This window comes from Maylandia zebra, linkage group LG17, assembly GCF_041146795.1.
Source record: "Maylandia zebra isolate NMK-2024a linkage group LG17, Mzebra_GT3a, whole genome shotgun sequence".
NCBI lineage: Eukaryota > Metazoa > Chordata > Actinopteri > Cichliformes > Cichlidae > Maylandia > Maylandia zebra.
The window spans coordinates 16,626,896-16,652,236 of NC_135183.1; the positions used below are offsets into that span (position 1 = coordinate 16,626,896).

Here is a 25,341-nt window from a genome sequence, read left to right on the forward strand (position 1 = left end):
TTGGTCTCCTCTGATTCAGATTGACGCAGTGAGCAGGAGGAGAGAGGCGTGTTAGTGTAGCGGTGCATGACAATTGCATGAGCTTGTTTCTGACCAGAGCCGACGGGTCAAGCTGGTCGGCGACTCCGAGGACGGTCAGACTGCCGACTCGAGTTCTGATCCGGCTGCCGTTCTTCAGCTGGCTCAGAGGGAAAGCCTGACCCTCCGACAGGTGGAACTCGATGTCACGCAGAGACAGAGTCTGGAGGAACGCACAGGTGAGCACACCGATGTAACTGTATGTGTGACAAAATTAAAGGGCCCTGGTGAATGGCTCACCTGGTTGCTGGGCAGGCCGCGGTTGTCAGGTACGAACAGAGTGGACTGGACAGTCAGGTTACTGAGACGCTGCACGAGCTGCTTCCCCGACTCGGAAGCCTGGGAGCAGTTCAGGATTTGCTGCAGAAGGAGGGATAGGATTGTACACGTGCAGGCAATGATCAGTGGCATCTGAGCGATCTGACGTCACTTACGGTGAGGAAGTTTGAGAAGCTCGGCGTGGATCTCAGGACCTGCAGCAGATTTCCAGTACAGCTGAAACCGTCCCCAGTGTAACCTCGTTTGCACTCGCACTTCACCTCTGAAACAAAGATATACGGGCCGATCATCTGCACGTAACCATGGCACTGAGCACGCTTCAACTAACAAACCTAGTCTGTGCAGACTTCCAGCTACTGTGAAGGAACAAATGTGCCTTTTCCCTCACAGCCAAATTTTACTAAGTATTTACAAAGTTTAAATAAAGTGCACCTCACCTGCTCATATCTTAATAAACACACTGTCTGCATTATAGAAATCTGACAAACAGATTTACTTTCACTCGTGTTCACATGAAGCCAGACGTGTCATCATCTTCCTCCCTCACCTTGCATCCTGTAACAGAAGGTGTCCCAGGTCTCGCTCAGGTTTTTGCGGGTGCCGTAGTCCACGATGCCCACGTGTCCGAAGCCACACTTTGGGTTGGAGTAGGTGGTGGGGTACGCCACCCGGGCCTGGTCCAACCAGCCAGCAGCACACATGTTCAGCCCGCCCTGCAGAGCCACACACAGCCGACATGTTTCAGCAGGAGTGCCAGGGGCTGACGTCAATTGTCCGGGAGCTACTGTGATGTGTTCACTGACCTGCTGAGCGTAGGCCAGTTGAGTGTACGTGGCCAGGCGGCCTCCCTCTGCAGCGCAGGCCTGCTCAGCTGCCGTGTAGTTCAGTTTGTACTGACCTTTCTTGGAACGATAGTGGAACACACCGAGCATCGAATCTGCACAACACATAAATATCAGAATGTACGACAAATAGTGAGGGAGAAGTTCAGCATGTCAAGGTTATCAGTGAAGGGAACACTCAGCTCCACCTACAGGGAAGAAAAAGGAACACAGATTAATGAATTCATCCATGTCTTCTTTTTCCATGAAGGTACAAAAAGTTATGATTCAAGTATAATTAGAGATATTCTGAGAGTTATTCATTCATTGATGATTCATTTGAAACAACAGTCAATTTCTTAAACACTCCATGTATGTTTTAGTAAATACCCGCTACTCTGTGCAGCAACACCCCTGGTGTGTAGCTGCTGCTGACACAAATGAGGCTCAGAGAAATTTGAATTGAAAGATTTGACGATCAGCAGGAAAATATTAATCTTTGTAAACACATCACAACAGACACAAACTTTCTGCTCCACTTCAAAAAAAGTCAGGGTTCGAGCTCCGAGGGTTAAATTGGCTGCTGTAAGCAAACGTCATGACCTCGCTCACAATAACAATATGCATTCACCCTGCAAGAAACACTCCTGCTCAATACTTCATCATCCAATGAGCTTCCACTTGAATGACGTTCACGTGTACCTTCAAAGTGGAGGTCGGTGCATTTGGCGTCGCGATGACACTGGCCGTTGTTTTGCAGACAGCGGCTGATAGGCAGCTGTCTGACCTCACAGGTCACTCCGTCTCCGATGTAGTTGTTCTTACACATGCACTTCCTCCTCCCCTGTGCACACGCACGCGCACACACACACACACACACACACACACAGTTTACAGGTAAGTAGGACCTGATGGTGTAACCTTAGAAAACAAGTCCCATGTCGTCCTTACCGGAGCCGTCATGGTGCATACAGCGTGTTCATGGCAGCCTCCATTGTCTCCTAATGCACAGGGGTCGATGGGCTGACAGGTGAACCCGTCTCCAGTGTGATCTTTGGGACAGGTGCAGCTCACCTTACCTCCATTCTGTGAGCACTTGGCCCCCTTAGCACAGCCTCCATTCCAGATCTGACAGATGTCCACCACTGCAGGGAAAGATGTACACACTCAGCTACCGTCATTTAACCTCCAAGGACCTGGCATCCACATATGGGGACATCACATTTTGGATTGTCTAGATCACAAAACTAAATTTTGCTCTTTCAAATGGCTTTTAAATGACCCATATTGCTCAAAGGAGCACAATTGTTGTTTCTCATTTTCTTTTTGTACTCGGAAAAATTCTGCTATATTCAGACATCAAATAAAGAGTTTTGCACATCATTACTCAACTGTGTATAGCAAATATAGCACAGAGAAATTAAAAATGCATGCCATGAAAGAGTTCGGGTTAAATGAGATTGAAAGAGGTTAAAAGAGAGATGGCACCTCATGCTGGTCCACTGTTACCTGTGCAAGTGAATCCGTCACCCTCATGAAAAGGCCGGCACTCACAGGTGTTGTTTGCCTTACAGACGGCTTTTGGAGAGCAGGCTGGAGAACATTGAAAGATCTCAGCTGGAGGAGACACAGAAACATGAGTGTGATTAAAGTGCACAAACATCTACTTTTCATACCTGAGTATTTTTATTCTTGGGTTTGGTCTGAACTGCGCTGAGAGCTGGCGAGTGTCTTTAGGACTGATCGGTTTTATCTAATTCAGTCTAAGCCAACGAAGGAAATGAACTCACTCTGCTGAACGTCACAGCGGTCTCCGGTCCATCCGGCCTCACAGAAACACAAACCCGTACCTTTCCACCCGTCGTCACATGACCCATGCTCTGAGCAGTTACAGGCTGAAAAACAAGCAAGTCAGGATAGTAAGAGTGTTACAATCTGACGCCGCAGAGAAAACCCCGTCTATTACTCACCTTTACAGGTGGGTCCATAGAATCCATCACTGCACAGCTCACAGGACGTGCCTCTGAAACCTGTGTCGCAGGTACAGGTACCGTTACCAAGCTGACCGTCATCACATTTCCCACGGTTATTGCAGGGAGATCTGAACCCCCCAGGACACCCTGCACAGAGAGCAGAGAAGGCAGTCCATCAGTAGCTGAATCAATCAAATCAATCAGTGACGTAACCTGCTCATTTATATGATGTCACTGAGATCATTTGCATTTTGAAATGCTCACTGAAGTACTGGTGAGAAGGGATGCACCGATACCGATATCTGGTATCGGCCTCGATACCACATTTTCTAAAGTACCAGTACTCGTTAAAAGTCCCCCGATACCGGGGACCGATACCACGGTCTGAGACCTGTCTATGTTTGAGCGGCATGTAAGGGGTTAATCACAGGCGCCGAGTGCCCGCCCCCAGGCCCCGGCTGCAGCTCAGAGCTGGGAGAAGGCGAGGCGAGACAAGTCAGCCGTGTGGAACTATTTCAAAGTGAACAAAGACGCGAAAACAAAGGCAAATTGTGCTCAGCGAAAGAGTTTACCCACGCTTATTTACCCACGCTTATTAGCACAGAGGAGCAAAGCTGATGCTATAGCAGTGGGACGGAAAATAGTTGGGCATTTTAAACATTCCGCCTTAACCTACTCCCGCCTCGATGACATTCAGGGACAGCTCAACCAGCCAATAAAGAGACTGCAGCAGGACGTACAGACGCGCTGGAACAGCACGTATTACATGCTCCAGTCCCTCATTGAGCAAAAGCGAGTGCTGGGGGTGTATGTGTCCGAGCACGAACTCCCTGACTATCTCACCGCTCACCAATGGGCTCTTATGGAGAAGACTGTTGCCATCCTCGCCCCCTTTGAGGAACTAACTAAAAAAGTGAGCAGCTACGACGCACTAGCCTCTGATGTCATCCCAGCTGTGACTGTGCTAGTGAGACTTCTAAACAGAGAAACAGACTAGGACCACAGAGTCAAGGCAATGAAAGCAACCTTACTGGCAGCTGTCAAGAAGCGCTTCAGTGACGTCGAGACCAACCCACTGTACTTCATCTCCACCATACTTGACCCAAGGTAAAGTCTGTGTGCTATAGGTATTCAATGAGTATAGCTACAGTACTAAATGTAAGATTATTTTACATCTGAAATATTATATATTTGTAACTAAAATACACAAATACAAATGTATGCAATATATATAATATGAAATACATTTCCCTTATTATTACCAGAAAGTCAAATGGCTGGCATTTGTCACAGTGGTTTAGGGGAAACTAAAATCACTCCTATTTTTCCACATATTAATACATTTATGAATTTTGTGCAGGTATAAAGATCGCTTCTTCACCAACAACACTGCTCCAGAGGCCAAGCTGCACCTGAAGCAGGAGCTGCAGATGATGTCCAGAGCTGAGGCAGAGGGGAGTCGGGCAGAAGCTGCAGAACCTCCTGCTAAACTGTTCCTCAAGGCCCAGGCCAGCACTAGCAGCAGTCTGGACACTGTATTTGACGAAATCGCTAAGGAGCAGCCCCAGGCAGCACAGCCGCTGGCAGCAGGTGCTGCCATTGAGCTCGACACATACCTCGGAGAGGCCCCAAGCCCTCGTGAAGACAGTCCTCTGAAGTACTGGGGTGTCAACAAAATCAGGTTCCCCACTTTGGCTAAAATAGCCCGTAAATACCTCTCAGCCCCATATAGCAGTGTGGAAAGTGAAAGGCTTTTTAGCTCAGTGTCACACATTATAGATGAAAACAGAAACAGTCTGACTGCTGATAATGCAGAAAAGCTACTTTTCTTTAAAAAAAACCCTGCCACTCACTTTTTCTCTCCACTAAGTGAGTCATCTTAGACTTGATGTTAATACCTACCTCAGTTGCACTGACTGCCACAGTTCTATGTTGGTGGATGTTGTTAGTTTATTCAAATATTGTGCACTAAATAGCAAAGATGTTTATTAATGCCCCTTGTGCTGTCCAAAGTGGCAGAGTTTACAATAAACTGAAAAAAATACTTGAGTTGCACTGTCACTGTTTAAATTTTTTTTTTCATAATTATTTATTCTGTAATATGTTGCATACAACATGCTTTTCATTTTAAATAAATGTTCTTAATTCCAAACCATGCCTTGTTTGTTTTTTGTTAAATTATAGGACTAAAGCTGTTACCTGTAAATTTAAATCATGTTTTTATTAAGTACTCGGTATCGGTATCGGCGAGTACTGAAATGCAAGTACTCGTACTCGTTTCCAAAAAAGTGGTTTCGGTGCATCCCTACTGGTGACCTATCCAGGTGTACCCTACCTCTCACTGGGACAGACCCTCAAATCATTATCAGTGATAACCTCAGCACCAACCCTAACTCTAACCGCAGCCAATCAGGATATTTATTCTTTGGTTTTAATTAACGATATAAAAAGCTGAATATTCTGTCACACAACAAAAACTGTTCAATTTCACCTAAAAAAGTTTCAAAAAATTTAAGAAAGACTGAAGAAATGGTTTTAATATGAGGATGACGTTGTTATCTCACCCAGACAGTCTCGTCCGTAGTAACCACGACAACACTTTGGCTCCCACATGTTAAAGGTGCAGATGGGGCGACAGCCGGTGTTCTTAGCAAAGGAAAAGGTGGGCAGATCACACTTCTGAACCTCCTGAACACAAAAAACAGAGACGTTTCCTTCGAGGCTCAGCCTGACAGAGGCAGTGAGTTTGTTAAAGATGGGACTCAGACCTTACGAATGCCTCCCGCAGGACAGCGAGTGGAAGAAAAGCTGCATCCTCCACAGCTTGTCTACCACAGAAGAAGAAAAGAAAAGATCAAATGAACCATCAGCTCACCTGCAAAAATCTTTTTATTTCTGCTGCTGTGGGAAATGTTTGACTGATTTTAGGACCATCTAGCTTTTTTAAACCCACACTAGTGTGGAGTTGTGGCACACTCCACTGCCAGGCTCTCGGTGCTCTAAATCATTTTTCAGACTGTTCACCGCTACAGGAAAAATAACCAGAAACTAAAACATGAACACAGCAGGCCTCTAAGACTGTAGATTAGGCCAGGCTCTCACCGTTACTTTCACTGTGTGAGTACACTTCAAGCCTACGAGTTACACACAACCCGTGCTCCAACACCATCAGCATTAACAGTTTACACAGTCAGAATCAGTATGTCTGGTTGTTCCAGGTAGCATTCAGATGCATCTCAGACAGTAAAGTGAGGATTCACCGGAAGGTCAAAGGTTCTTTGTTCATCACAGCGTCCTCCGAGGCTGGGAGGAGTTAGCAAGCAGTCGATCCCGTAGGCAATGCCCGCTTTAAAGATGAGGTGTCTCTGAACAATCCGACACTTCCTGTTGTTGATGAAGATTTCTCCCTGTTCAAAAAGACAGTTGGTTATTTGGAGTCCATGTTTGTCTTGTTTGTCTTCTCTGTAGATTTCTCTTACTGTAGTACTCACAATGTTGTCTGTCCCACCACAGGAGAAGGAGAGCGGCGAACCCTGCAAACTCCGAGCCGAGTCCAGGAAGATCAGTCCTTCAGCGTAAACCTGAGATTAAAGGCATTTTAAACTAAACCTGAGAAACCACCTGACCTGCTTCAGCGTTTTTACCTCCACAGCACCATGTTTGTTCTGCGATAACCTCCCTGAGGCACCCTCACATTTTATCCCAGTTATCAAATCTTTCAGAGCTGTTCTTCCAGCTGCCATGCTGTAAAGTGTCTAACGCTTCTCTAAAAGTACCCTCTAAAGAAGTTTTACCTTCTGGCTGTGCAGGATGTGGTATTTCAGGTACTCCATCAGCTGGGGTCGATTGTGTTGGTGGAACAGGAAGTCCTTCTGTTCCTGCGGCAGAGATGCCATGACACCGTCTGACGGCAGGAAGATTGTCACCGGCTGGTACATGATATCATTCACCAGGTCCATTACACCTGTGTCCTGAAAAACATGAGATTTCATGCGAATAAAACTGGCTAACAGGACACCAGCCCTTCTGCTAGTTCACTCCACAGTCCACTCCATCCATCTATGTGTGAGTATATTGGTGGCTTAAGATGCGGATCCACAGGGTGTTGGTGTGGCTCGTGCTCACCTGGGATTTTTTTTTATCCATCATTCATCACCCGGCGACAGCTCTTCTCCAGTACTCTGCTACAGATCTTTTGCGGCTTCGTTTTTGCCTGGCTGTCTCTCCACCTGTGGCTCTATACTTCTACCCGGACATCGCCTTCCAGCCCGCCGCAGGTATATCCACCGAGGGCTTCCGTGGAAGTTCAACATCAGTGACACTAACTCAATATTTTCCATCTGGTCAAAAACTCGTCGTCCTCCCTGCAAGACTGACCGGGCTGTTGACCACAGTGTGCTGGCCCACCTGGCTAAATCAACTAAGCCTACTGTCAGGCATGGCAACTCCAGCATCAAGTTTGGTCTATTAAACATCCGCTCTGTCACTGGTAAGGGACATCTCGTACATGATCTCCTCTGTGATCGTAAGTTGGACTTTCTTTGTTTGACTGAAACATGGCAACAGCCCAATGACTTTGTTTCTCTCAATGACTCCACTCCATCTGAGTTTGTTTACACCTGTCAACCTCGCATCTCGGGGAGGGGCGGAGATCTCGCAATAATTCACCGGAAGCACTGGAAAAGTACTCCCTGTCTCTGCCCTTAACTCCCATTCATTTGAATACATTGCACTACAGCTCCCTGGATCTACCCCCACCATCATATGTACTGTTTATCGGCCACCTAAGCCAAACAAGGAGTTTTTAAATGAATTTTCTGCTCTTCTCACTCATTTCTCTGTACTTTTTCCAAATCTGATCATTGCTGGTGACTTCAATATTCATATGGACAATGATAAAATCCCTCTTTCCAGAGATTTTACCTCCTGCCTGGAAAGTTTTGGGCTTCTACAGTACATAAAATTTCCTACCCACTCTAAAGGTCATATCCTGGATTTGGTCTGTTGTTCTGGCATTACCCCCACCCATTGTAAAGCCACATTGTTTCCCCAGTCTGATCATATGTTTATTTCTTTTGATGCAAACATAACCGCTTCCAAAAACTGCATCTCTCGTAATATCACTTTTAGGAAAATTAGTAATATTAACCCAGCTGTTTTTTCCTCTGCCGCTCATGACCTTCCATCTATCCACTGCTCCTCAACCCCTCATGAACTCGTTTGTCATTATAATGTCAACCTTTATAACCTTCTTAACATATTTGCTCCCCTTAAACATCGAACAGTCTCATTTTCCCGTTCAGCTCCATGGTTTACCTCCGACCTGTGTCACCTTAAAGCTAAAGGATGCCAACTCGAACGTCTATTCAAGAAAACCAGACTTGCTGTACATAAAGAAATGCACAATGATCATATTTTGTTCTATAAGGACTGCATTGCCTCAGCCAAATCTGCTTACTACTCTGGTTTAATTAGTTCTAATGAAGGTAACTCCAGGTCCCTCTATTCATTGTTCAGTAAAATTACAAAACCTCCAGACACATTCCCCTCTCAGATGTATTCTGTTGATTTTAGCAACTCTCTTATCTCTTTTTTCACTTGTAAAATCTCAGACATTCACCATCAAGTTAAGTCTTTAGGAGCTCCTGACTCTGAAGTAGACTTCCTGGTTCCCCCACTGTCTTCCTGTCTGTTATTTTCAAGCTTTACTCTTCCCTCCATAACTGACGTATCTAATCTCATTAAAAAATCTAAGTCATCCGCCTGTCAACTTGACCCTCTCCCTACTGTGTTACAGGGAGTGCAGAATTATTAGGCAAGTTGTATTTTTGAGGAATAATTTTATTATTGAACAACAACCATGTTCTCAATGAACCCAAAAAACTCATTAATATCAAAGCTGAATGTTTTTGGAAGTAGTCTTTAGTTTGTTTTTAGTTTTAGCTATTTTAGGGGGATATCTGTGTGTGCAGGTGACTATTACTGTGCATAATTATTAGGCAATTTAACAAAAAATAAATATATTCCCATTTCAATCATTTATTTTTACCAGTGAAACCAATATAACATCTCCACATTCACAAATATACATTTCTGACATTCAAAAACAAAACAAAAACAAATCAGCGACCAATATAGCCACCTTTCTTTGCAAGGACACTCAAAAGCCTGCCATCCATGGATTCTGTCAGTGTTTTGATCTGTTCACCATCAACATTGCGTGCAGCAGCAACCACAGCCTCCCAGACACTGTTCAGAGAGGTGTACTGTTTTCCCTCCTTGTAAATCTCACATTTGATGATGGACCACAGGTTCTCAATGGGGTTCAGATCAGGTGAACAAGGTGGCCATGTCATTAGTTTTTCTTCTTTTATACCCTTTCTTGCCAGCCACGCTGTGGAGTACTTGGACGCGTGTGATGGAGCATTGTCCTGCATGGAAATCATGTTTTTCTTGAAGGATGCAGACTTCTTCCTGTACCACTGCTTGAAGAAGGTGTCTTCCAGAAACTGGCAGTAGGACTGGGAGTTGAGCTTGACTCCATCCTCAACCCGAAAAGGCCCCACAAGCTCATCTTTGATGATACCAGCCCAAACCAGTACTCCACCGCCACCTTGCTGGCGTCTGAGTCGGACTGGAGCTCTCTGCCCTTTACCAATCCAGCCACGGGCCCATCCATCTGGCCCATCAAGACTCACTCTCATTTCATCAGTCCATAAAACCTTAGAAAAACCAGTCTTGAGGTATTTCTTGGCCCAGTCTTGACGTTTCAGCTTGTGTGTCTTGTTCAGTGGCGGTCGTCTTTCAGCCTTTCTTACCTTGGCCATGTCTCTGAGTATTGCACACCTTGTGCTTTTGGGCACTCCAGTGATGTTGCAGCTCTGAAATATGGCCAAACTGGTGGCAAGTGGCATCTTGGCAGCTGCACGCTTGACTTTTCTCAGTTCATGGGCAGTTATTTTGCGCCTTGGTTTTTCCACACGCTTCTTGTGCCCCTGTTGGCTATTTTGAATGAAACGCTTGATTGTTCGATGATCATGCTTCAGAAGCTTTGCAATTTTGAGACTGCTGCATCCCTCTGCAAGATATCTCACTATTTTTGACTTTTCTGAGCCTGTCAAGTCCTTCTTTTGACCCATTTTGCCAAAGGAAAGGACGTTGCCTAATAATTATGCACACCTGATATAGGGTGTTGATGTCATTAGACCACACCCCTTCTCATTACAGAGATGCACATCACCTAATATGCTTGATTGGTAGTAGGCTTTCGAGCCTATACAGCTTGGAGTAAGACAACATGCATGAAGAGGATGATGTGGACAAAATACTCATTTGCCTAATAATTCTGCACTCCCTGTAGTTAAAGCCTGTCTTCCCTCGTTCGCACCTCTCATAACCAATATTATTCATTCCTCCCTGAACACTGGAATTGTTCCTGAAGCACTGAAAAAGGCTTCTGTTATCCCAATTCTCAAAAAGCCTGGTGCAGACCCCAATAACTTTGATAATCTTCGCCCTATATCAAATCTCCTCTTTATTTCAAAAATTCTTGAAAAAGTTGTCGCCGCCCAGCTTCATTTACATCTCAGTGACCATAATCTCCATGAACAATTTCAATCGGATTTCTGCCTCAATCATAGCACAGAAACTGCTCTGTTAAGAATTACCAATGACCTTCTGATGGCAGCTGATTCTGGTCTCCTATCCATCCTCATCCTTCTTGATCTTAGTGCGGCGTTTGATACCATTTCTCACAATATTCTCCTGAACCGGTTAGCTTCCATTGGTATTAGTCACACCCCCCTTGCCTGGTTCACCTCCTATCTCTCAGACCGCACTCAGTTTATCCAATTTAAATCCCATTCTTCAACTCTCTATCCTGTTTCTGCTGGTGTGCCCCAGGGTTCAGTATTGGGGCCTCTTTTATTCATTATTTATATGCTTCCTCTTGGTTATATATTCCGAAAATATAATATAAATTTTCACTGTTATGCTGATGACACCCAGCTCTACCTTTCTTCTAAACCCAATTCATCTCTCCCACCTACCTATCTCTCAGACTGTCTTATTGAGATTAGATCCTGGTTCTCCTCCAATTTCCTCAAACTAAACAGTAATAAAACTGAAGTTTTACTTGTTGGTACACCATCTATCTTAACCAAATTCCACAGTTTTTCCATTAACATTGAAGATTCTCCTACCCTTCCCTCCCCTCAGGTTAAGAGTTTGGGTGTCATACTTGATAATACTCTTTCATTCCAGTCTCACATTAATTACATAACCCGGTCTGCTTACTTCCATTTACGTAATATTAACCGACTCTGTCCCTTCCTTACTCCTCATGCTGCTGCCATCCTTGTCCATAGTCTTATTACATCCCGTATTGATTACTGTAATTCCCTCCTATTTGGTCTCCCTAAAAGGTCCCTTCATAAACTCCAGCTCCTTCAAAATTCTGCAGCTCGGGTCATAACTTGCACTCCGTTAAGAGCTCGTATTACCCCAGTTCTTCAGCAGCTTCACTGGTTGCCCATAGAAATCTTACTCCTTACATACAAGTGTATCCATAAATCTGCTCCTTCATATTTGTGTGACCTGCTCCATATCACCACTGTTTCCCGCCCTCTCAGATGATCATCTGCTATTCATCTTACTGTTCCGTCCTCACACCTTATCACTATGTGGAACAGAGCTTTCAGTCGCTCTGCTCCTCAGCCCTGGAACTCTCTTCCTCCTGCACTAAGAAATATTGACTCCCTCTCCGTATTTAAGACACAGCTCAAAACACATCTGTTTAAACTGGCTTATTTGCTTTAATGCTGATTTTATCTGTTGTCAAGCTCTGTTTTGTAATTTTAACTTATTTTATGTATTTTATGACTGTTGTTCCTTTTATTAATTGTGTTCTTTGTAAGGTGACATTGGGTTTCTGAAAGGCGCCCTCAAATAAAATAAATTATTATTATTATTATTATTATTATTATTATTATTATTATTATTATTATTATTATATGTGTGTGAGTGTGTGAGGGAGTTTGCATGTGTGTCCTGATGTTGTAGTCTAGGTGTTCGTTTGTTACAAAACCCAGAGGAAGTGATGTCATTGTGCAGCTTGTCTAAATGTTGTGTTAATGCTGCTTGTTGTTGTGTAGTATCTCATTTTAACATGAGCTTTGCTGATATTAGTTATAGTATTGTTGTGCTCCACATGTTTGAGCAATGATCGGACAAAGTGAACAACAGTGACACACTTCTTTTGCTCTGTTAACATTGATATATTGGTTTAAGCACTTTGGCTGTAATATATGTTATTGGTGCACCACTTCAGAACAACAGTCACCTTAAAGTGCAATATTAAAATACAATATTAGAGTAAAAACACACACAACCAGCTAATTCTCTATAAGCAGCTCTTGTTGTCAGTGAGAAGGAAGAAGGGGAAGTTGTAGCGTGTTACCTGTAGCAGTTTGTAGAAGGTTCGATAACCGTGACGTGCAGCCACATCGGTCAGGTTCAGCTGAGAGTCATCCTGCAGGAAACCATCAGAATGAAGGTGTGCATGAAACATTACAGAAAACATAACATCCAGAAAGTCTACAGTCAGACAGCTGCTCACAGTTTCAATGAGCTAGAAAAAAATGCTATTATACCAATAAATAGATTTTAGAATATATTTAGCCTATTACATGTTATTTAATAAACAGTAATTAAACAGGTCATGAAATAATAGACAGCTTATTAACTAACATGTCACTGTAACAGTAAAGCATTCAGTGATCATTTTATAATTCAGTAACAATGGTCATTGTTTTATATGATAATAAAGCTCTAACCAGTCGATCCATTCAGCATCAGCTTCCCTGATTCCTTATTCCAAAATGACCTGATGGATACTTACAGGGGCGAGCATAAAACTGTCTTTGTCCACATCTGGAGGATACAGAATCCTGTCAATTTCATGGATGATTCCATTCACACTGAGGTCATCGCTCTTTGTCACATTTGCCTGGTTGATGAAGACACTGCCCTGAAAAAAAAGCCAAACACAAAGTGTCCCAATAACAGAAATAAAACTGAAGAATGCTTGTTTATAATAAAGCATCGATTCGGCCTTTGTTTATTGGCAGGATTCATAAATATAGATATAAATCTATTAAACCAGCTGAGGGCTGACCTGGGTGATGCTGGTGGTCAGCACGAGTCCAGACAGCGATGTCAGGTTTCGTGGTTGGCTCAGGTCAGCAGCCAGGAGAGTGTGACACATGACGATGTGGCTGCGCAGGACATTAGCGTACCGCTCTCTCTTCCGTCTCATCTAAAAGATAAAATTACAAACTTGTTAATTTCTGATTCATCCTGAGCTGACCAGACTCTGATGTAATTACAGTGTGTCTTCAAAGACACGCTGATGTTTGTCCAGCAGTAACCAAAGGTCTGACCTCGCGTGAAGTGTTTGTCCTGAAGGCCTCGGGGTCTGGAATGAAGACAGTGAATGGCCCTCGCCCTTGCAGGGAAATCTCCATTATCTGAAAACGGAGTTCTGTTAATGCAATTCCACCAGCAGGGGGCGACAGAGGGGAGCACTACTCACCATCAGACCAAAGTAAAAGTCCGTGTGACGACGTGTCTCTATTTCCTGTAACGAGACAACAGTTAGTGCAAAGCCCTGCGGCGCCGCTTTCATTGTATTTCAGCTGCTCACCCTCGCCACAGTGCCTTTGCAGGTCACACCGTCGCCAATGAAATTTTGCCTGCAGGTGCAGCTTTGAGTGCCTGGACCTGTCATGTTGCACCGGGCATTCCGATGACAGCCGCCATTGTTCTGGAACATCAGCATCAACACGTGAGAGGGTAACAGCTTGAATTGATGTGGTCTTTACAGCATAAAAGTAAGAAACCTTTGACAGAGACAGGAGCAGCATGAAAACCTAGAACTGTATGTGCAACGCTCAACCTCAGCTTCAGTGACCAGAAAAGGAAGCACATCAGCCTCAGACAGCTTTCAGGGTTGTTTTTGCTGTCTTGACAGGACAGCAGACAGGTGGCTGTATGCTGCTCTTCTGCAGCATACCTGGGTCACCAGCTCAGCCAAGTGAGCCTTACCAGAGCCAGAGCACTGACTGAAAACACGACTACCACAGTTCCTGTGCTAAAGGAGGCGAGGACATTATTATTGTCCTGGGAACACTGAATAGAGCAGCCTAACAAGCTTCCTCCTTCACAATAGGACTTATGGGTGTAACTCTTGCCTCGCAGTTGGTGTTTTCTTACAGGGAAAGTGCACCAAGATGAGTGCTGCTGTGATTTGGTGCTACTATGGGCTGTATGTGTGATTATTAGCTGAATGATGTAATCATCTGATTCTGAATCACTCATCTTTCCCACAGCTTGAAACCAGCCAGAGTGAAGACAAACTCACCTTTTGGCACAAGTCGATGATGTTGCAGTTCTTCCCGTCACCGGTGTAAAATTCCCTGCAGACACAGGAAGTCTGCCGAGGAAAACAAAGTCACATTTAGCGCCACTGTCAGCAGAGAGCTGTGCTTAAAGTCAGACTGTAGAGGTTAGCTAGTTTTACTTTGTTCGGTCCAACGTGAATGCAGTCTGCATTGGCATGGCAACCCCCGTTTCCTTTCAGGCAGGGATTTATCTCTGTGGAGAAACACAAAACTCCACCTGGTTATCTCGGATTCACGATGCGTTCAAGCTTTTTATCGTGTGTCTGATAACTTGAGCTGCTGCCAAGGATCGATGCTGAGCCAGAGCTTTTAAATTCCTCACAGCACAACAATACCACAAACCACGCAAATCAGCAGAGCTACTTAATTTCAGTCATTTTGCTGGCTCTGAAGGCTTTTCTGATTGTCTGGAATCCTTTTTTGCTGTGATGCTGGAAGAACTAATATCTGGAATATTTTGCATTGGTATTTTTGCTTTAACTTCGCAGAACTTTCACAAAATGCTTTTTAAGTTTTGCATTACTGCAGACTTTGTCCACCATAGTCAGACCATTACACTACAAAGCACATCCTTCTAGTATTACTGGATTTATTGTCAATGCTTTTGCTTTAACTTTCACGATTGTATTTTGCACTCTTTCATGTCCCCTGTAATCCTCAGTGTGATTGCCTCTTAGCTAATTTTTGCTTTTAAAAAAAAAAAAAAATTTATATAAACTGATCTGAACAAGTTAATGTTGACTCGGAATAATTAAATTTTCCTTTTTAAAAATCGTTTTGAATCCTTGTACCAACTATAACTAAGCCAGAGCAGCTGTGAGCAGGTGTGAGCAGTTGTGGCAAGTGAGTTTACCGACACACACAAGTCCGTCGCCCGCGTAGCCGGCATTACAGACACAGTCTCTTCGGCCGGGTCGAGTCCTCTTACAGAGAGCGTACAGACTGCAGCCGCCGTTATCCACCACGCACGGATCTATGGCTGCATGAGTCACAAAGTGTTCAGTAAACTTTGCGGTTCACAGGAATCCTCTTTAAAAAGCTCAGACCAAAGCCGCAGGTAAGTGACCTGCAGAGCTCATAACATGTGTTACCTTGACAGAAAGTCCCGTTTCCTTTGAAGCCGGCAGCACAGATACACTGAGGGCCGGACGAGCCGGTCACACAGCTATAAAACCAGATTAAAGTTTTAACAGGAAGCATAAATCCTCCAGCGTCCTGCACGCAGAGTAACGGTTAAACTTGTGCAGACTTACTTTGCACTGCCGTGGCATCTCACCGAGCCGCACTGCTCGTCAGCTTTGGCTTCGATCTCTGCAACGACACGGATGCAGCTCAGCACAAATGACAAAAACAGTATTTCTAAAAATGATCTCACAAATGAGATTTTGTTGTTCTAAATCACAGCGTTCACTTTTCTCTACATTCAGCCTTACTTTGGTCACAGTGGACTCCCCTCCAGTCCACGTCACATTCGCAGGTCCCATCGCCCTTCAGTCCCTCGTTACACTGTCCGTTCTTGCATTCGCACTCTGAGCAGACAACACGTGACGATGAAGGTGAGGATGAAGATGACAGATCATGTGCTGACTAATGAAACGTACTGAACCTTGGTCACAGTGGACTCCGTATTTGCCGCTCTGGCAGGTTTCACAGGCGGTCCCGTTGAAGCCTTCGTTACACCGACACACTCCGGTCCCGTTTGTCCCGTCTACACACACTCCATTATCGAAGCAGGGCCGACCCTTTGGACCGGGGCATGCCTCGCAGTGCTCCCCGAAAAACCCTGCACAGCACCTCCGCTCCTGAAAGCACGGAAGAGTTCTAGTGTGCCACACTGCCGAGGATGCTTACCCTGAAATGAGCAGGAAACGTACGATCTTCTTCTGGAGGCAGGTGGCTCTGCAGCCGACTCTCGGGAGCCACTCGCCCTCAAACGTGCGGGTGAACATGCACTTTCTCGTCCTCCTCACCGATTTCTGCACAGAGCAAAACACCAACTTCTTACTTTGACTTTAGCTTCTCATGGACCAGGCTGTGCATCTGAGCTGAGTATTAATTTCAGCATTTTCTACAACGCATGTTTCAAGAAAATATTTACACAGTATAACCAGTTATCCGCGTGAAGCGATAGAGCAGTGAAAATAAAACTCTTCATTTCAGTTCACCTAACTTACAAAATGTAGTGAAGTAGATTCTGGGGTAGGATTTTACACGATGTCCACAAACGCACCACTAACATCCACACCTTCCCAGTTGACAATTAGCAGGCTTATAAGAAACAGCTGCGCTTCACTACCAGAAGGAGGCATTTGGCAGTCTTGTCCATCCAAGGTGGCTGAGAGCATTAGGCAGTTGAGCACTGCAGATCTCTCAAGGAAAGCCACTCAGTTTAGTATTGCCCTGTGGTAAGTGGGACTCTTGTGTTCATCATAACGTGGCATATAGTAGGGTGGACTTTGACAACTGTTTCCCTCTTTTGTTGCAGGTTTGCACTATACTGCTGCTGTCTTGTTTGTTATGTGATGCTTTTATAATGAACAGTACTTTGGGGTGTATTTGTTTTATGTAGATCTTTTATTAATGTGTGTAACGTTTTATGCTTTGTTTTATTGCTTTAGTAGAGGTGCGGCCGCTTGCTGAGGGGCTAGGCACGTGAGGTGGAATCCCCTTCCCGACGCATGCGAGTGTACACCGGGCATAGGTAGATTGCACCGTTTAGTGTGAGTGACAGTGAGGTCTGGAGTGAAGTTACACGGGTGAGTAATTGGTGGCACCCTTGGGCACTCCTCCCGGAGGTTGCCTCAAGTGGCCGGTCGCCACTATTTTGTTTAGTTATTCTTTTATCATGCTGTGATTGTTTTAGGGTAGCATCGTGGTAGGGAGTCTGGTCATTTTAATCATCGTTTGTTAAAGTGTTTCAATGAACTATTTTGCCGTCTCAACCCTGCTACCCTAGGTGCCTTCCTGATTTTATAGTTATGTTTTTAGTAGTTCCTCTTAATAAATTTTGATTTGTAAACTTCCTTTGTCTCACCTCTGCCGTTAATAACGAGTCTGTGGGCTTTGGTAGCCAGTGCAACACGTACATTGGCTAGAGAAATCTTTCCTGGGGTGTAACGCCCTCCCCCAGGTGGCGTTGTCAATATCTTAGTTACCGTCCCCGGCTATTCCTCTATCGCGACACCACAAAAAGAAAAACATTTTTACGCTCCATTGAATAAAACGCTGGTTTATTTTTGAAGATGTCAAATTCGATATGAAATGCAACTAAATGATACCAGTTTTCCCACAGCTGTTAAAGAGCAATTTACTTTTCAGCACAATTATACTTAAAATACGTTTTTTTTTTTTTAATGTTACTTTAGTACTGTCACAGTAAACTGAAAGAAATTCAATCTGTAACTGGCACAAGAGCACAAACAGTAAAGTGGTCAGTGATCACTGGGAGGTCATGAAATTACTTTAGTGGAATACCATGAAGTCCTCTCTAGATCTTCTCCTACTTCTTGTTAGTCTTGTAAAGTCGGACAAACTGAACGTAATTCTTTTGACTTTGGGGAGAATTTTCCATCTTTCATAACTTAAAATCGAATCATCTGCAAACAGATTTTCTGTAGTAGCTGCATTTATCCGATTCTAGTTTGGTATAAAAGTTTGTTTAGAGAGCCTGGTGGTTTAAAAAGGTCTAAGCTTTGAAAGATTAACGATGATCAGAAAAAGTCCGAAAACTTACATCTGGGATGGTGTCATTGGGGCAGATCTTGTTTTGGTGGAATAAGCAGTCGACACAGTTCCCCTTTGGGGCAGAAAGAAAACGTTGATATTTATCATGCGATTGTTTCTCCATTCATTGAACTGGATTGGAGGCGCTGAAGTATCTGCAGGACTTAACTGGTGGCTGAGGACCTTACCATGACTTTTGTGTACGTGAGATCATCGCAGCGATTTCTGTTGATCTGAAGAACAGCTGACAGACCGTGGATCACTCCTTTACCGCTCAGGATGTCAGAGGAGTTCATCTGAGCATCATTCACAAACAGCTGCATGAGGAAAACACAGGTCAGGTGGTTTGTATCGTGTTGTTTAGACTGTCATGCGATCAGATGCAACAGAATCAATATTTCATGATGAGACCTTTCCGTCTCGTGGGAAAATGCCGAGCTGGAAGGAAAACCCAAGCATCGTCTCTTTGTAACCTCCGAGCTGAAGGTCTGTTTTTAACAGACGCTGCGATGCCACCACGTGGTAACGAGTGGTCTTCACATCCTGTTCAGTGACAAAATAAAAGCACAACTAATTGGAAGGAAGTAAATAAATAAACCCGAGGACAAGGTCAAAGTCTTTAATTACAGAGTTTAGTTCTATATTTACCATCTGCTTTAAATGTCGAATGAAATAACAGAACTGAGTGTTGCCCACTTAATCCATTTTAAAATATGTAAAAATTTCAACAATGTCAGCAGTGAGTAAAAAGACTAATCGGGTCAAATACAAACTTTTTGATTCAGCTTCAAATGAAAATGCAGACAAACTGAAGCCTAAATTGTATACCAGGGCAGTGGCTGCCATTTTCTTCAGGTACTCAGTGACGGCGGCGTCTGTCGGAGCAAAGATGGTGAATTCGTCAGCCTGTTCGATATCATTGGTCAGGTTATAATCCTAAACAAAAAGCCAGAGAAAGCACAACATGTAAGGAAACATTGAACATTTAAGCATGGTGTGAGCGTGTTTGAGAGGTCGTACGATGAGATACGATCTGAAGAGTGAGAACTCCGGCCTGAGAGCGAGCGTGGCCAGCAGACCTTCACTCAGTGTTCTGTCGGGAACCAAAACCTTTATTTAAAAAAAAAAAAAAAAAAAAAAAAGAGGCTGAAATCGGTAATGGGTACAAAAAAACTTGCTGGGTGTTGTTTTTGTAGTATTTCTTTTTACCTTATCGATGAAATGGATCAGTCCGTTTGTAGCAGCAACGTTTGACGTGCCGATGAGAGCTCCACCAACAGAAGTGATCTGCACAAACACAACCATTTTATTTTTTAAGTAAAATTAGAGAAAAGCACCAAGTTTACAGCCATATACTGAAAGTGGACGAAAGTCCACATTTTTATTCTGGGACTCCACTCAAGTATGCTCACATGATTCAGTCCAAACTTTTTTTTTTTTTTTTTGTGTACTGGCCGTCTGCTCAGCTCTTCAGTTCATCCTTTGCTTGAAACAACAAGCTATAGCTTATGTTCCTTTAAGATAGCCTATTTAATTCTGATTGGCCAGCTTCAGGAGGCATACTGAAGGGCAGCAGTGCTTTTTCTTTTTTTCTTTTTTTTTTTTTTTTTTTTAGAGCAATATTTTGGCTCACAGATTATACATTTATGTGCCTGATACCAGATAAGGTTATTTTAACAACCTGTAACTTTATAAGCATTTGACAGAACATCAGAAAGATGAGAGCCAGCCAAAAGGCAGTTAGATCAGCCCGAGGACGAGCAGCGATGGCCGTGTGGAGTTTATGTGAAACACCTGAGCTGCACGGGCTCAATGAAAGATCAAAATTCTCTCTGTGTGCAGAAATCCTCACACAGAAAGCGTTACCTCATCGTTTGTAGAAACACGAAGTGTTGTTCCCAGAAGGGACGTCACAGACGACATGTTCCAGAGGCTAGATAAGGGGTAGTCACCAGCGATCATGTGATTTCTGTCAGAAGGGGACAGATCGCAGCACAGCTGTTACATATATTCATATAAAAGCCCCAAAATAAAATGATGTCACTTTAAATCCTGCGGAGCTGTAACCTGATGAGACTCGGCAGGTTTCCCCTCAACGTCCAGAAGTTTTTGTCTTCTGAGGACATTTTGCTGATGGCTGCTGAGGATGGAACCAGGAGGGTGAGGTTCTGATCCAACAGAGACGGAGACAGATCCGAATCCTAACAGAGCGTATGAACACAAACACAATCTTTGCTCAGGTTGGTATTAAAAATAGCTGCTGGTACATGAAAGACCACAGGGGAAGTCAGTCTTGTAAACTGCATGGTTATTAAAAAATGAAGCATGGTGGCACGAACCGATAACCCCCACAGTGTGAGCTTAACATTGCTAAGAGTATTCATAAATGTATAATTTTTCTGTACCCATATTTATGTGCTCTAATTGGGTTTTCATGTGGTATGAATGAATATCAGTGAATATGATACACTGTGTTTACAGTGGCATAATTACGGTGCCTAGTCTGCATGTGAAGCATGTGCTAAACGTGTGAGTTAGTTTGTGATATACTGCACGTTTCATTTATTGTATAATAATCAAAGTGATGACAATCTGCACATAATGCATCTGTAAAACGTGACATACTCACAGTCATCCATGTGAAGAAGTCTGAGGCCTCAGGCAGGATGCTGAGCTCCTGAAATCACCAGGAAACAAAGTCAGCTGGAAGCAAAGACACGATCCTGCCGACTGAACCTGGCCATCACTCACCTGTTCAACTGTACCGTAACACACGTGTCCATTTCCAACATATCCTTCATCGCAGACACATGTCCACTGAGAGGACAGCAGGAGACAGCTGGCCTGCACACACAAACAGTTAAACAGGGACACGGTCACCGAGGGCCTAGCTTCGGTCATTTTTATCAGTACAAGACAGACATCATGCACAAGACGTCTTTTACTTTGAAAAAATTAAAGGAATTCAGTGAAGCTCTGCAGAGCCTCTGATTGGCTCTGAGGAACGATGATTGGCTGGTTTAGTTACTAGGAGTGAATCTACAGACCAGTTTGACCAGGTATGGTCAAATTGAAGATATAGTTAAAGGAGTCAAATCTGGCTTTGACACCCTGATCACAGCGCTGCAGGCAAATGACATCAAAGCAAAAGACCTGTTTTATGTTGCTGTTGGTATGACCCATAATGATTTTAGCAGAAAAGATGCTTTCAGTGGATTTGCTTGGTTTTTGCTACTCACAAAGTAGTGACAGCCTCCGTCTGCAGTCACACACTGGTTCACAGGTTCACAGTCCTGCCCGCTGCCCTGGTAACCGGCCTTACAGGTGCAGTCACTCTGAACAGGAGCAGATAACAACAGGACATTACTGCTGCGGAGACAGCTTCCCTCTTTGGTGCTGGTGGACCAGATCACAAATCACTTCTGATGATACTGCCTAAAGGCGGCATGTATAATGTAAACAGAATTGATCTTAGCACAGAGCCCTGTGGAACTTCATAATTAATCTTAGTGTGTGAAGAGGACTCTCCATTTACATGAACAAACTGGAGTCTATCAGAGAGGTATGATACGAACCACTGCAGCACCGTACCTGTAACACCTACAGCATGCTCTAGTCGCTCTAATAGAATATTATGATCAACAGTATTGAACACTCCACTGAGGTCTAGCAGGACAAAATTCCAGTCTGAAGTGGGCACCCCACTTTTTTCTGAGGAACCATGAACCATGGGCTCAGAATTAGAGGTGCCAGATCTTTACAGAAGGCAAATAAAGCTGACAGAACCACATCATCTACAAAAGGAAGCAGCAAGATCCTGAGACTAACAAACTGCCACGTGGCAAACATTAACTGAATAAATAGTTCCATTTATTGAAACTGCAAAATTGGGTGCTTTTGACTGGGGGGTTCCCAAAAACAATGATGTGACATCATTAAGAACAAACTGACCGACAACGTGTTAAAAAACTGAGATAAAAGAAATATTCCCCCCGAGGTCCGCACGGCCCCAGTTTAAATAGGCCAGTGTAAGTTTGAATAATCAACCACATTTCAGGATTCACATTTTCTGGCCCTCTCATGTTTTAATAATACTGCACTCCTTACTGCCACCCTAAGGACGGACTGAAGTGGTGCATTCCCAGGGTAAGAGCACATTAATGAGATAAACCATCCGTCAGTGACATCTCCACATTCACGTCTCAGCTGATATCAGTGTCCTTACCTGTCCGGGTCCCACATAGACACAGGTGGCGTTGGGGTGGCAGCCGCCTCTGTCAGGACTGTTGCAGTTGTTGATTGGTTGACACTCATCCCCATCCTCCCTCCATCCAGTCAGACACTGACAGACGTGAGTCCCAGGGCCTGTCTTTATACATTTAGCCTGCAAGGGGCAGAATGCAGCACGGGCAGCAGTGAGGAAACAGACTGCGTTTTTTACAGTTACACTATAAAAACTGGAGACTTACGTTCAGGCTGCAGCCACCTCGGTGGGGTGGAGCACACGGGTCAGATGCCACACAGGTGATCCCATCACCTTGGAAACCAGTTTTACAAATACACCTAAAATAAGACACAGTACAGAATAATGTGTGGTACGAGATAACTGTTCACTACAGACGTCTGACTCAGGGTTAAAGCTCAGACTCCATCCAGGTAAACTCACTTGACTGTTCCCTGGCTGAAGTCACAGTCAGCATGTGCGTGGCAAAACTGAGCCTGAGCGCCGCAGGCGGCCGTCTGTCGATCACACAAAGGACCGGTGTAACCCTGCTGACACGAGTCCACTTTACACCGACCGTCTGAATCCGGACGGTTATCACACTGCCCGTGGATACAGGGGCAGGCTGAGGATAGACAAGTACATCATCTTTACATCATGTCTGCCTGTGTGACGTCACAAAGTATGAGTCAGACTTACTTCTGTCACAGTTTGGTCCATATTTGTTGGAGGAGGAGCAGTACTGACAGCGTGAGCCGCTGAAGTTCGGTTCACAGCTGCATGTTCCATTTCTTGAAACCCCCTCCGAACACTGAAAAGCACAAAACACACTTTAGGTTCCTCCTCCATAAACCAAACACCTCACTTTCCCTGCAAACACTGAAACATTTCAGTTTTCTTCCGTCACCGCTGGACTGCAAACAGGAAAAAGTCTGTTCAAAGAACAGAAAGCACTAAAGCTTTTTCCAAATAAAGTAATTAAGGAATTATGGGAATGTCTGACCTGCCCGTGTCCAGAGCAGGGCGTCTGGTATCCACCTGGACATGGTCTGCAGTCTGGACCGTAGAAACCTTTACAGCACGCTGGAATCTGAACGGATATACACGAGGTTATTCTGACGGCCTCTACAAAGTTACATCTTCTAGGCTTCAGTGTCTTTCTGTTCCAACATGAAGTAAACTGCCTGGTTTTACTAAAGTGTGTACCGTGACCGTTGAGTTGCAGTGTGCAGAGCAGCCTTTCACTGGGACTTTAACAGATGGGTTGCCCTTGGTGAAAATATAAGAACATCCAAATGTGGAAGAGCCCTGGATAAAGACAGCATAATCATATTTTAAATCAGCTCAAAGTAAGAAAGGGAAGTGAATAGATATCCAGATGCTTCACAGTGAGTTCAGTCTTACTGTAAAAACTCCAGAAGAGCATTGGGTCATTATTAGCTTTGAACACGCGACACATTCACCCTGAAAAACACATGAGTTGATCAAATATCTCAAACACACTCAAAGGGCTTCAGTGTTTTAGGGCGGGCTCAAAGGTGAAGGGGCAGAATCTCGCAGTGTCCTCGTGTTTCTGTTCCTGGGATAAAGTCACCTCACTGATCAAATACATTTACTCATCCAATGGAGGCAGAGTCCAACAGTGTAGCATGGTGTGATGATCCAACTATGTGAGCTCCATGAGCTCAGTGCCTTTTGTTTTCACACTGAGCCTCATACGCTGCACATACATTTAGGGTCAATCGATCATGTCATTAGACGTTAAACTCACCATGATGATTTTAGTCTCTGTGATGTCACATCTACTGGGCAACACAGGTTCGATGGAGGGCGGAGTCAAAACTCCATCCATCACATAAAGACGTCCATTTTTTGCCTCCACAGCTGCCTCCAACACGGCTGCACCATTAACCAAGATCTGGCCCTGAAACAGTGAAACGACGACCGGACAGAAATCCTGAGCTCATGTTGAAAGTGTGGAAAACAGTCTTACTAAAATGCGGATAATAGGAGTGAATTCAACTTTTCTTTAGATGATGAAGGTTTGACACAGAAACCAGGAGCTGATGTTCAGTCAGCTTTAAGTCACACGGCTGTATTCCTTACAGGATCCATGGTGAATATTTACTGATTACACTCATTTCTCCAGAAAATGATTACAGAAATAAAAACGCTGCACTTTTAGGGATTTTTGTTATCTGGATTGTATTTTAAACTCTATTAATAATATTAATAAACTCTATTAATGTCAAGATTTCAAATGTTCAAGTTGAAAGTGAAATAAATTTCAGCAATATTTAAAAAGATCTGCAAGCTTATTAAAGAGACTAAATCTGCATGAACAGCACTAACACACACACACAGAAAGGATATTGGAACAATAATGTCAGTATTATAGCATACTTAGAACCAAACACTTTCCACCCTCCTTTGTTATTTTATAAGATTCATGATATTATTTAAGTATTCAACAGTGACTGTGACAGAGATTTGGGGTGATGTTGGGGGTTACAGATGGTGGAAATCCACACTTACATTTTCCATCACGGTGATTGTCAGAACCTGATTGGCCATTGTCACGTATCTTGGGGTTGACACAGCATTGTAGATCTCCAGCTGCATAACAGGGAGATAAAAAAAAACTGTCAGAGGGAACAAACGTGAATTATTAACGAGTCAGCGGACTGTCGCTCTCACCGCAGTGGCCGGAATAATGTGGTTCCTGAGAAACTCCAGCAGTTTGCTGTGACCCTGAGGATTCAGAACCAATCGTCTGGTGAATTATT

General features: G+C 44.0%; 1 protein-coding gene across 1 annotated transcript in view; it reads right to left on the reverse strand.

The window, feature by feature from the left end:
- Positions 1–25,341, reverse strand: part of stab2 (stabilin 2) — a 35,357-nt gene that overhangs the window by 1,338 nt on the left and 8,678 nt on the right. Inside the window, exons 16-65 of the mRNA XM_076875690.1 lie at positions 25,253–25,306; positions 25,091–25,171; positions 24,327–24,479; positions 23,960–24,019; positions 23,762–23,863; positions 23,559–23,645; positions 23,255–23,366; positions 23,000–23,180; positions 22,803–22,896; positions 22,559–22,717; positions 21,573–21,668; positions 21,085–21,177; positions 20,963–21,010; positions 20,401–20,534; positions 20,200–20,302; positions 19,543–19,620; positions 19,354–19,443; positions 19,162–19,269; positions 18,745–18,876; positions 18,522–18,650; positions 18,344–18,406; positions 16,485–16,586; positions 16,217–16,412; positions 16,044–16,139; positions 15,864–15,921; positions 15,702–15,775; positions 15,464–15,589; positions 14,730–14,803; positions 14,571–14,642; positions 13,854–13,973; positions 13,743–13,787; positions 13,591–13,677; positions 13,326–13,466; positions 13,050–13,178; positions 12,609–12,680; positions 6,946–7,122; positions 6,643–6,732; positions 6,412–6,558; positions 5,920–5,979; positions 5,716–5,839; positions 3,149–3,298; positions 2,969–3,073; positions 2,688–2,795; positions 2,130–2,323; positions 1,881–2,022; positions 1,161–1,294; positions 905–1,070; positions 513–619; positions 319–438; positions 95–241 (exon numbers count right to left, since the gene is read on the reverse strand). Of these exons, the coding sequence (XP_076731805.1) occupies positions 95–241; positions 319–438; positions 513–619; positions 905–1,070; positions 1,161–1,294; positions 1,881–2,022; positions 2,130–2,323; positions 2,688–2,795; positions 2,969–3,073; positions 3,149–3,298; positions 5,716–5,839; positions 5,920–5,979; positions 6,412–6,558; positions 6,643–6,732; positions 6,946–7,122; positions 12,609–12,680; positions 13,050–13,178; positions 13,326–13,466; positions 13,591–13,677; positions 13,743–13,787; positions 13,854–13,973; positions 14,571–14,642; positions 14,730–14,803; positions 15,464–15,589; positions 15,702–15,775; positions 15,864–15,921; positions 16,044–16,139; positions 16,217–16,412; positions 16,485–16,586; positions 18,344–18,406; positions 18,522–18,650; positions 18,745–18,876; positions 19,162–19,269; positions 19,354–19,443; positions 19,543–19,620; positions 20,200–20,302; positions 20,401–20,534; positions 20,963–21,010; positions 21,085–21,177; positions 21,573–21,668; positions 22,559–22,717; positions 22,803–22,896; positions 23,000–23,180; positions 23,255–23,366; positions 23,559–23,645; positions 23,762–23,863; positions 23,960–24,019; positions 24,327–24,479; positions 25,091–25,171; positions 25,253–25,306 (5,520 nt within the window). The remainder of the gene's footprint in view (positions 1–94; positions 242–318; positions 439–512; positions 620–904; positions 1,071–1,160; positions 1,295–1,880; positions 2,023–2,129; positions 2,324–2,687; positions 2,796–2,968; positions 3,074–3,148; positions 3,299–5,715; positions 5,840–5,919; positions 5,980–6,411; positions 6,559–6,642; positions 6,733–6,945; positions 7,123–12,608; positions 12,681–13,049; positions 13,179–13,325; positions 13,467–13,590; positions 13,678–13,742; positions 13,788–13,853; positions 13,974–14,570; positions 14,643–14,729; positions 14,804–15,463; positions 15,590–15,701; positions 15,776–15,863; positions 15,922–16,043; positions 16,140–16,216; positions 16,413–16,484; positions 16,587–18,343; positions 18,407–18,521; positions 18,651–18,744; positions 18,877–19,161; positions 19,270–19,353; positions 19,444–19,542; positions 19,621–20,199; positions 20,303–20,400; positions 20,535–20,962; positions 21,011–21,084; positions 21,178–21,572; positions 21,669–22,558; positions 22,718–22,802; positions 22,897–22,999; positions 23,181–23,254; positions 23,367–23,558; positions 23,646–23,761; positions 23,864–23,959; positions 24,020–24,326; positions 24,480–25,090; positions 25,172–25,252; positions 25,307–25,341) is intronic.